Source organism: Lissotriton vulgaris, chromosome 2_1 (assembly GCF_964263255.1).
Source record: "Lissotriton vulgaris chromosome 2_1, aLisVul1.2, whole genome shotgun sequence".
Classification (NCBI taxonomy): Eukaryota; Metazoa; Chordata; class Amphibia; order Caudata; family Salamandridae; genus Lissotriton; species Lissotriton vulgaris.
Window position 1 is genome coordinate 1,175,383,364 of NC_141687.1, and position 13,042 is coordinate 1,175,396,405.

Sequence of the window (13,042 nt, forward strand, 5' to 3'; positions counted from 1 at the left end):
CCGACCCCAGGACCCCACTTAGAGGCACCCTCATCTACAGACCACCAGGAACACGCACACAATTCAACGAAGACATCACTGACTTCATCAGCCCACATGCCCTCACATCCGAGAACTACATTCTACTGGGAGACCTCAACTTCCACCTGGAAAAGAAAAAGGACAGCAACACCACCACCCTTCTGGCCAATCTGGCCAATCTCGGACTCAAACAACTTGTTGACACCCCCACCCACTTAGCCGGACACACGCTCGACCCTATCTTCACCTCCAGCAAACACATCTCCTTCGATCACACCACAGCTCTCCATTGGACGGACCACAGCTGCGTTCACTTCAACTACAAAAAGACCACGATCCACAACCCCGCACAACCTATTCCCCAAAGAAACTGGAACAAAATCACCACCGACCAACTCTTCACAGCCCTTAACCAAAACCCTCCTGCCATACCATCGGACCCTAACCAAGCTGCCACCAAACTCACACAATGGATCACCCACAGCGCTGACGAATTAGCACCCTTGAAAAACCACCAGAACAAGGCAGCAAAAAGGCCCCCTGGTTCAACTATGACCTTAAGAAATCCAAGAAGTTATGTCGCACCCTCGAGAAAACCTGGAGAAAAAACCCAACCACTGACAACCTGACCACCTTTAAGGACGCCACCCGCAAACACCACCAATTGATCCGATCCACCAAGAAATCAGCATTCAAGGATCGACTCGACAACAACGCCCACAACAGCAAGGAACTATTCAACATAGTCAAAGAATTTACCAACCCCACCCCCGGCACCAACGACATCACTACCTCCCAAGACCTCTGCGACTCCCTAGCCTCATTCTTCCACAACAAAATCGCCGACATACATAACAGCTTTGAAAACCAGTCCGAAGAACAGACCACTCCACCCACCTCCGAACCAGAACAGCACTCTCACAACCTTTGCGCCTGGAACCCAATCACTACTGAAGACACCATCCGCCTGATGAACTCCATCCACTCAGGTTCACCAACCGACCCATGTTCCCACCACATCTTTAACAAAGCAAACTCCATCATCGCACCCCATCTCCGCGATGTCATCAACTGTTCCTTCAACTCCGCTACCTTCCCGGAAAGCTGGAAACATGCCGAACTCAGCGCCCTCCTGAAGAAACCTACAGCAGACCCCTCTGAACTTATGAACTACCGCCCCATCTCACTCCTCCCATTCCCTGCCAAAGTCATTGAGAAAGCCATCAATAGTCAGTTCGCCGCCTTCCTTGAATCCAACAACTCCCTCGACCCCTCACAGTCCGGCTTCCGAGCCAAACAGCACCGAAACCGCCCTCATTGCTGCTACAGATGACATCCGAACGCTACTGGACAACGGAGAAACAGTTGCCCTCGTCCTACTTGACCTCTCCGCCACCTTCGACACAGTCTGTCATAGCACCCTCATACAACGCCTCAGCAACGTCGGAATACAAAGAAAAGCGTTGGACTGGATCATCTCGTTCGTCGCCGGAAGAACCCAGAGAGTCCGCCTCCCCCCATTCAAATCAGAGGCCACTGAAGTCATCTGCGGCGTACCACAAGGATCATCACTCAGTCCCACCCTCTTCAACGTTTACATGAGTCCCCTCGCATCTATAGCGCGACAACACAACCTCAACATCAACATCATCTCCTACGCAGACGACACCCAGCTGATCCTCTCCCTCACCAAAGACCCAAACACCGCCAAAACCAATCTACACGAAGGAATGAAAGAAGTAGCCGAATGGATGAAGAACAGCCGTTTAAAACTAAACTCAGACAAAACAGAAGTCCTCATCTTAGGATCATCCCCCTCTGCCTGGGACGACTCATGGTGGCCACCGGCCCTGGGTACAGCACCCATACCTACAGATCACGCACGTAACCTGGGCTTCATCCTTGACTCCTCCCTCTCTATGACCAGACAAGTCAATGCCGTCTCATCTTCATGGTTCAACATCCTTCGCATGCTCAAAAAAAATTTCCGTTGGATCCCCACCGAAACATGAAAGACAGTCACCCACGCACTGGTCACTAGCCGACTGGATTATGGAAATACCCTTTACGCCGGAACCACAGCCAAACTACAGAACAAACTCCAACGCATCCAAAACGCATCAGCCAGACTCATACTGGACATCCCCCGTCAAGCTCACATTTCCGGTCACCTGAAAGACCTCCACTGGCTCCCCGTCAACAAGAGAGTAGCGTTCTGTCTCCTCACCTACGCACACAAGGCCCTCTACGACCTAGGACCCGAATGCCTCAACACACGACTGTCCTTCTACACACCCACCCGCCAACTACGATCATTCAATCAAGCCCTTGCCGCAATTCCGCCCATCCATAGATCCACCATGGGAGGAAGATCCTTCTCCTACTTAGCGGCCAAAACCTGGAATTCTCTCCCCACTCATCTCCGCCTTACACAGAACCACCTCTCCTTCAGAAAGCAGCTAAAAACCTGGCTTTTCGATAAGTAATACACCCACCCTCCCTCAAGCGCCTTGAGACCCTCTGGGTGAGTAGTGCGCTATACAAATTCCTAAACTTGAACTTGAAGAAACACTACAGGGGCTGACCCAAAATATCTCACTGAACTCCACCGCCCATTAGAAACACTACAGGGGCTCAGCCAGAATATCTCACTGAACTCCACCGGCCTGTAGAAATACTACAGGGGCTGAGCCTGAATAGCTCACTGAATTCCACCACCCTGTAGGAACACTATAGGGGATGATCCAGAATATCTCACTGAATTCCACCACCCTGTAGGAACACTACAGGGGCGGATCCAGAATATCTCACTGAATTCCACCACCCTGTAGAAACACTAGAGGGTCTGATCCAGAATATCTCACTGAATTCCACCACCCTGTAGGAACACTATAGGGGATGATCCAGAATATCTCACTGAATTCCACCACCCTGTAGAAACACTACAGGGGCTGAGCCAGATTATCTCACTGAACTCCACTGCCCTGTAGGAACGCTACAGGGGCAGAGCCAGAATATCTCACTGAACTCCACCGCCCTGTCAGAAACACTACAGGGGCGGATCCAGAATATCTCACTGAATTCCACCACCCTGTAGAAACACTAGAGGGTCTGATCCAGAATATCTCACTGAATTCCACCACCCTGTAGGAACACTATAGGGGATGATCCAGAATATCTCACTGAATTCCACCACCCTGTAGAAACACTACAGGGGCTGAGCCAGATTATCTCACTGAACTCCACTGCCCTGTAGGAACGCTACAGGGGCAGAGCCATAATATCTCACTGAACTCCACCGCCCTGTAGAAACACTACAGTTGCTGAGCCAGAATATCTCATTGAACTCAACCACACTGTTCGAAACACTACAGGGGCTAAGCCAGAATATCTCACTGAACTACACTGCCCTGTAGAAACACTACAGGGCCTGAGCCATATTATGTCACTGAATTCCACTGCCCTGTAGAAACACTACAGGGGCTGAGCCAGAACATCTCACTTAACTTCACCGCGCTGTAGAAACACTACAGGGGTGGAGCCAAAATATATCACTGAGCTCCGCCGCCCTCTCAGAAACCCTACTGCGGCTGAGCCAGAATATCTCACTGAACCCCACCGCCCTGTAGAAACACTATAGGGGCTGAGCCAAAATATCTCACTGAACTCCACCGTCCTGTAGAAACACTACAGGGGCTGAGCCAGAATATCTCACATATCACCACCGCCCTGTAGAAACCCTACAGGGGCTGAGCCAGAAAATCTCACTAAAACCAACCCGCCCTGTAGAAACACTACAGGGCCTAAGCCAGAATATCACCCTGAACTCCACCGCCCTGTCAGAAACCCTACAGGGGCTGATCCAGAATATCTCATTGAACTCCACCGTCCTGTAGAACCACTACAGGGCCTGAGCCATATTATGTCACAGAACTCCACTGCACTGTAGAAACACTATAGGGACAGACCCAGAATATCTCACTGAACTCCACTGCCCTGTAGGAACGCTACAGGGGCGGAGCCAGAATATCTCGCTGAACTCCACCGCTCTGCCAGAAAAACTACAGGGGCTGAGCCAGAATATCTCACTGAACTCCACCGCCCTGCCAGAAACACTACAGGGGCTGACTCAGAATATCTCACTGAATTCCACCACCATGTAGAAACACTAGAGGGTCTGATCCAGAATATCTCACTGAATTCCACCACCCTGTAGGATCACTACAGGGGATGATCCAGAATATCTCACTGAATTCCACCACCCTGTAGAAACACTACAGGGTCTGAGCCAGAATATCTCACTGGACTCCACCGTCCTGTAGAAACACTACAGGGGCTGAGCCAGAATATCTCACTTAATTTCACCGCCCTGTAGAAACACTACAGCGGCTGAGCCAGAATATCTCACTTAACTTCACCGCGCTGTAGAAACACTAGAGGGGCTGAGCCGGAATAACTCACTGAACTCTACTGCCCTGTCAGAAGCCACAGTCCAAAGATTTCTATTTCCAGTTTTGTGTCAAGAATAATTTGAAAAAAAAATTGAAGTTTCTTCCCAACTGGTATTCAAAGTGACACAGTATTACCACATGAAGCATAACCACATGCACTATTGCCACATGCACTATTGTCACATGCACTATTGCCACATGCACTATTGCCACATGCAGTTCCACTCAACCAGATATTACATGGGACACATTCCACTTTGGCAGAAATTGTAGTAGGAAAATGACAAATAGTGTTCAGGAATTATCTGCAGAAATGAGTGCAGCAGTACTCTATTGTTGTCTTGTGTTGTGTGTGTGCATGGCATGAGTGCATATGTATAACAACCAAAGAGTAGACCAAGTCTTGAAGGTGGTGTGTATGTCTGAGCAAGTGAACATGCAACCAACGAAAATGCATGCAGGTGGTGCCGAATACTGTTGACTACCCGAGGTTTCGAATAAAACCCATCAGACCGCCCGTTTGGCGGAAATTCATCATTTAGGGCTTGGTACATATTCAAACCTCTACCTGGCCAGTTTAGTGCCAGGGTAGCATAGAACCTCTGTGTACAATGTTCCTCACTATAATGATGTTGGTAAAGTGCAGTGCTCAAATAATAATGGTGAGTAAAAATGACTACTGAGCCTTAAGAAAATTTCAAAGTGAAGGTCAGAGTGTCAAAACTTAAAAACACGCCCTGTAGTTGAAGATGGATACTACTCTGTGGCGCTAAGCAAGGTGGTCAACATGTTTCTGCCTACTGGGGAACTACCCCGGCTTTCTTCAGGACCTTTTCATGTAAACTTGCTACTGCAACAAACATTAATATGTAATTGTGAGGAATAGTGAAAAGTAGTGCTTATAAAAAGTCACATAGCTACCAGGAACTTTACATTCCAACGTTCACTGGAAGATGAGACAGGACTTCTTCCTATCGTGAGACAAAAGTTCACACAATCAAACAGGATAAGGTCATCCCCGTGCACCCGCATGATTACAAATACACCGCTCAGATTAACACACAAGCATGGACAAATTACATTCCGATTAACTAGAACAAATTATATCCCGCTTTACTAAGATAAATAAGCATAGTAGCTACATCACTCAGAGGCATTTCCCCTAGTGATACTCACCCAGCTTTGTGTGGGTGACGACCCCACCTCACCCGGCAACCGCTCGGGAGAATGAGGCCCCGCTCTATAGTGTAGACAAAGGACACAGTAAGTGAACAACATCTCCTGTGTCCAGCCAAATAGCGCTACACAACAACCCAACAAAAGTGCGACAAAAACCCAAATATCAGCCTACTGAGTTGCTTGCTCTGAGTTAAGTCATGAGATCACAAGGGACCACAGACACCAAAGGGTTAGCTTCAGAATACGCCTATAGGCACTGCTAAACAACTCTGGGTAATCACATTGTCAATCACAAAAGAGGCATTAATAAATAACCCCAGATATACGGTATAGATGTGCACAATAGGTTTAGACCATCATTCTATACTCCATGCCATTAATACAATGGGTAAGTGCTGTGGAACTCAACTGGTTAAAATTACCAAGCTATTGTAATATATCCCAGGTGACTCACATTGGAGTATGAAGACATCTATTACTGGGAAGAATATTAACTATCAAGCATGAGCTCTCTCAGTACAGCGACCTACTTCTTACCTGTCCGTCGGTACCCCTGATATTAAACGAGCGGAAGTGGAGGTGTGTCTCCTACCGCCCGCCTTCTTTTTATAGGGGAACTGAGTATTTGTTGATTAGTCACACGGGGACTAATTGCGCGCTCACAACGGCAAGCTCGTGATGGCCAAATTTAGTAGTTCGCGGAGTTGTAAGGAGAGCGCCTCTTGGCCGAGTGGGAAACCACTACCCTACTTGGCGAGCGCGACTGCGCATGCGCAAGGCCGAAGTCACTGCTCGACCGAGTCTGCGCACTGGGCGCAGGGCAACCTGTAATTAAAACAGAAGCTCAGCGCGAGAAACAGGCCAGCATATCTCATTAGTATAAACGCTTGGCAAAAGAAGTCTGAACCGAAATATATGCATATGTACCTGATGCGACAGGCCTAACTGAGTGCATCGTGTGAGTGTAGACTGAGGGAAAATCTTATAAACTGTGTGTGTGTGCAATAGGTCAGTGTAGACGCATGCGCTAGGTCAGTGCAGATGCATGTGCTAGACCACTGTAGATGCATGTGCTATGTCTGTGTAGGTGCATGCACTAGGTCAGTGTAGATGCATGCGCCAGGACAGTGTAGGTGCATGCACTAGGTCAGTGTAGATGCATGCGCCAGGACAGTGTAGGTGTTGTGCTAGGTCAGTGTAGGGTCACAAGCGAGGTCAGAGTAGGTTAATGAACTAGGTCAGTGTAGGTGCATGTGCTAGGTTAGTGTAGATGCATGCGCTAGGTCAGTGTAGATGCATGCGCTAGGTCAGTGTAGATGCATGCGCTAGGTCAGTGTAGATGCATGCGCTAGGTCAGTGTAGATGCATGCGCTAGGTCAGTGTAGATGCATGCGCTAGGTCAGTGCAGGCGCATGTACTAGGTTAGTGTAGATGTATGCAATAGGTCAGTGTAGGTTTATGCACTAGGCCAGAGTAGATGCATGTGCTAGGTTAGTGTGAGTGCATGCATTAAGTAAGTGCAGGTGCATGCCCTAGCTCACTGTAGATGCATGCGTTGGGTCCGTGTAGATGCATGTGCTATGTCCCTGTTGGTGCTAAAACTCTGGAAAATAAAATGTGTTGTGTGGTAAATACAAAATTCGGAGGTCATTTTCCATTCGATTGTCCCAGAATACTGCAGTAACTGAGTTGCTCGCAGTTCTCAAGCCTACAGTATCATATCAGTATCATTGTTCGACACGGTCTCCCACCAGATCCTGCTCAGGAGATTGGAGGAGATTGGACTCAGAGGACCTGCTCTTCAGTGGAGGACGAGCTTCCTGTCCTCCCGTTCTCAGACCATCAATTCAGGCCCTTTTCGGTCAAAGACAATGGAACTGACCAAGGGAGTTCCCCAGGGCTCATGTTTAAGCCCCACCTTATTCAACATCTATGTTGCTCCCTTGGCCAACCTCTCCGGGCCTGTGGCTTTAAGCCTATTTCATCTGCATTGTTGACAACACTCAGCTTCTCTTCTTATTTTATAAATTCACCCCCTTTGTTCAGGGAAGATGGAGATTATGCTTTGCAGAGAGACATCTATGCTGTGGACACCAGACTGGTGGCCGGTAGCCCTCGACACCCCCCTGGCCCTTATGTCCTTGTTAAAAACCTGATTATTTGCCTAGACCGGGCCTTGACCATGAAGGAGCATTCCGCTTATACTGCTGGCTCCTGCTTCTACATGCTGGGTTTCTTATGGTGAGTTTTTCCTTTCCTCCCAGATTCTACTCGTAAAACCCTCATTCAGACAATGGTAGTAAGCCGCTTAGACTATTTCAACGCTTGCCTGGTCTCAGCCAATGACTCCTCGCTTAGCAGATTGCAGGTGGTTCAGAACACCGTAGCGCGCCTTGTCTCGAATGCCCCCCAGAAAACTGCCTCCCTTCCTCTCTATCAACAGTTTCATTGGCTTCCAGTGCGCATGCGGGTTAACTTCTAAATCTGCTGCACTATCCACAAGGCCTTGTATAACAATGGCCCCCTTTACATCGCCAAGAAACGTAATCATTATGTCCCTTCTAGAACCCTCCGGTCAAGAACCAAATCGCTTCCCTTGGTCCCACGGATCAGCAAATCAAGGTTAGGTGGGAAAACCTTTTGCTACCTCGCTCCCTTTATTGGAATCAACTCCCCATTTACCTGAGACAAAGTCCTGACTATCTCCGATTTAGAAAGCTTCTTAAGACTGCTCTGTTCTGATAATGCTAGTCAGCCTGTCCAGCAGCACGGTTCAAAGCGCAGAGATACCCCTTTGGGGGTGATTTAGGCACTATATACAACCCATAAATAAATAAACTAATTAATGTGAGGTGTGAAATTACTGCATCTGAATTTCCAATAAACTTAGCATGAATGTCCAAGGGGAAGATTGATTTAAACAAAGAAAAATGCGGCAGCACGTATACAGAATGGAGATTTGTAGAAATCTAGAAATATCTTGAAAATACAAAGTTTAGGGACAAATCAAGTAACTGTACCCTGGCGTGAGTGCACGTTACCACTAAATACCATACAATACCCTACCATACCACACCATATCGCCATCCCATTCTATCCATTACCACCATACTAAACCATCCCATACCACTATACCATATTATACAATGATCTCACCCTATAGTACACCCACCATACCATCATAACATTCCATTCCATTCCATTCCATTCCACACCATCGCATCCAATCCCATCCCATCCCATCCCACCATAACATCCCATAACATACCATACATACCATACCATTCTGTAGCACACCACACCATACCATAGCACACCACACCATACCATAGCACACCACACCATACCATAGCATACCACACCATACCAGGGTATACCATACCACACCACCCCATACCATAGCCACCAGCCCACAGCATACCATAGTACACCACACCATGCATGCCATTCCAGTCCACACCATCCCATCCCATCCCATCCCACCCCATCCCACCATAACATCCCATAACATACCATACATACCATACCATTCTGTAGCACACCACACCATACCATAGCATACCACACCATACCAAAGCCCATCACACCATACCAGGGTATACCATACCACACCACCCCATACCATAGCCACCAGACCACAGCATACCATAGTACAACACACCATGCATGCCATACCAGTCCACACCATCCCATCCCATCCAACCCCATCCCACCATAACCATAACATACCATACATACCATACCATTCCGTAGCACACCACACCAGAACATAATGCCATCCCATGCCATGCATTACCACCATACCAAACCATCCCATACCACTATACCATATTATACCATGATCTCACCCTATAGTACACCCATCATACCATCCATCATAACATTCCATACCATACCAAACCAGTCCACACTATCCATCTGATCCCATCCCACCATAACATACCATTTCGTAGCACACCACACCATACCATACCACTCCACACCATACCATTACACACACTATACCGCACTTTACAATAGCCCATCACACCATCCCATAGCACACCACACCATTTCGTAGCACACCACAATATACCATACCACCCCACACCATACCATACCATAGCACACAACACTATACCACACCACAGCACACCACACCATACCAAAGCACACCACATCATACCATTGCCCACCTCACCATACCACACCATACCATAGTATGCCACACCATACCATACCACACCATCCCATGCCATACCACACCAAACCATACCATAGCCCACCATCCTATACCATATCACACGATACAATACCATACCACACCACAACATACCATATCATTTTCATGAACAGTAATATTCAGAGCTAATCATCGCAATAATATTTACCTTTATAAATCTTCACCGCCTCTGGGTTCTGAATCTTCACATTATTACACCTGTAATAACACATACATGATCTTTGTATTAAAGAGCATTGACAGCTACAGGAACAAAGGATGAACATCACATAAGACCTGTATTTGAAATAAGATTCAGTCATAAGAGCAGCACCTGCGGACCAGAGCTCAGTGTGAGTTACTGTTCATACGCTACTGTCAAAGCTCTAACGATACCCAAAAGTACCTTCAATATCTTCTGAAAGGAAGTGGGTGCTCTAAGCCAAATAGCTCAGTGAGACCAGTGCGCTTCTTGTGAGGCCACGGAGTGCTTCAGCGTGGGTGTTCTAGGAGCGTCCGTTGGATCAGTGAAAGGGGGGCTGACTAACAGGTTGCATCTGCTCCTGGTGGAGTCTCGTGTATATACTTAAAAATTCACAGAAAAACCATAGGTTTCACGCACGTTATAGTTAGTTGGAAATTCCGGTGTTATAGTTAGTTCAGTTAACTATACCTCGCACCCCCGCAATGCACTTCTGACGACATCACATATTACATCATTCATAACATGGTCAGTGACATCACTGATGACATCACTGATGACATATCAAATGATATCACGGATTACATCATCCACGTGAAAATCCGATACATCTCCTCACACCCTATTGGAACCTTTCATACACCCACTCTAAAATATACACTACCATTTTCGAAACCCTACACACACCAAAACCAGTTACTACATGCACACTGACTGATTTACAGGTCTACACACACATCCAGTCATTCACCCATACAGTCACTCATGCATGCAGTCACTCAATACAACACTGATACGCACTCATACAGCTACACAGACGCTCACACACTACCACTCATCCAGAGTTACTCACACATCTAGTCAGTCATGCAAAGAATCAATCACACTCCCATTTACTCACCTTAAATTAAATACACACCAACTCACTTATTCCTACAGAAACTAATCCATACGTACTCTCTTCTACAATCACTCATACAAGTACACATTCATCCATAAACCCACTGTCACAATCACTTACTCTCACATATACTTATTTAAATACACCATTACTGAAATATACTGTCTTTTACCTATGTAGTTACTCGCACATTTACCACTAAGACATCCATTCTCTCACAACACACCCATACACTCACTCATCCACCCATATAGCTGTTTCCTTGTACAGTCTTGAACCCATACAACCAGTGTATTAACCACTCTCACATCTCTGCAGAGTCACACACTACCCACCCATAAATACACTGAAGCACCCATACAAATACTCAGGTAACCAAACAATAACTGATATAAACATTCATGTAGCTACTCATCAACGTATGCACACACTTACACACCAAGATACACACTGATACAAAGATTCACACAGTTTAGTCACTAACCCATGCATTCAGTAACACATGTTTAATCACTCACTCATACAGTCACTCGCACACCCACAAAATCATCCATACAGACACTCATACACCCATTAATTTCTCAATACACCTTGGAATGTATTTATATAAAGCATATTTAAACTTTACAGAAGCACTTTTTCACTGGATGATGTCATCAGTGATGTCATGAATGATGTAATATGTGATGTCATCAGCAGTGCATTGTGGGGGTGCGAGTTATAGTTAGCTGAACTAACTATAATGACGGTATTTATATAAAGCATATTTAAACTTTACAGAAGCAGACAGTCACGGGATGATGTCATCAGTGATGTCATGAATGATGTAATATGTGATGTCCTCAGCAGTGCATTGTGGGGGTGCGAGTTTTAGTTAGCTGAACTAACTATAATGACGGGATTTATATGGTTTTGTACAAATGAAATGTCCTTCTAACTAGAACGTGCCTTGAAACCTATGTTTTTTTCAGTGAATTTCAAAGGTTTTTTAAATGCTAATTTCTAACTATAACGTGCCTGAAACCTATGGTTTTTTCAGTGAATTTCGAAGGTTTTTGAACTAACTATAACATGCCTGAGTTTAGTGTACCTGAATCCTACAACAAATACTATAAAATACCGAGCCAAAGTGGGGGCCTGTCTGGATTTATGTGCGAGGTTAATAATTTTGTTACACATATTGTGGACATATTTTTTTTAGATGTTTTAAAAAGCACTACACATTTCCAGACCACTTCACTTTGTTCCCTTAAACATATTCCCTGCTCAGTTATTTGCAATTAATGTATAAATGTGCCTCTATTTGTACATGAATTTAGTAATTGTGTTACCTAGACTTAACTTATTTGTTTATTACATGTTGATATTTCGGATAATTTTATTAAGAACATTATAGATTCAGCAACAATATAAAAAAATAAAAATTGAAAAAAGGCCATGGTGTTACAGGCATGTGTAACAGATGTGAAACGAAAAGTTTTATAAAACACACAGTACACATTTGCCAGATAATTCTAGTTTCGGTGCTCACCAGATACAAAGGCGATACATGAATCTGCATTAAAAATGCTCTGTTTTTTTCCAATCCAAAATGATTATTCCTATAAATGTGTGGGTGCCGTAAAGGTAAAAATATTGGCACATATTGTAGAATCAGATGAAACACGCACCTTGGCTATATGTTGACATACACCCCGCTCCCGCGCACCGCAGCCCCTAACACCCCAGACACCTTTCACTGACGGTATGTTTCTGGTACCTTTCCGCTGGGCTTCGCTTTGGGCCAGCAGGGCGAAGAGCAGGTCTGTGCTGGGTGAGCCTTGGGGGCGTTCCGCTCCTTGAGGGCGTCCATCAAGCATTGCTTCCCCGCTCTGCCTGCCTCTCCCTGCCTCTCCCAGGCGGGGTTCAGGCCTCGGTCCTCCGGTCCAGTCCCACCCAGGCCTGGCTCCGAGGAGGCTGGCGGCACAGGCGGGGTTTCAGGCCCCTGTGGAGGGTGCAGGGAGGGAGGCTGGCGGCACCGGCAGGGTATCCGGCCCCTGTGGAGGGCCCAGGGAGGGAGGCTGGTGGCACAGGCAGGGTTTCCGGCC

At 46.5% G+C, this 13,042-nt stretch overlaps 1 protein-coding gene across 1 annotated transcript in view; it reads right to left on the reverse strand.

Moving 5' to 3' along the window:
- Window positions 1-13,042, reverse strand: part of LOC147731763 (E3 ubiquitin-protein ligase TRIM39-like) — a 173,681-nt gene that overhangs the window by 20,695 nt on the left and 139,944 nt on the right. The window contains exon 3 of the mRNA XM_086958803.1: window positions 10,022-10,071. Coding sequence (XP_086814929.1) covers window positions 10,022-10,071 — 50 coding nt within the window. The remainder of the gene's footprint in view (window positions 1-10,021; window positions 10,072-13,042) is intronic.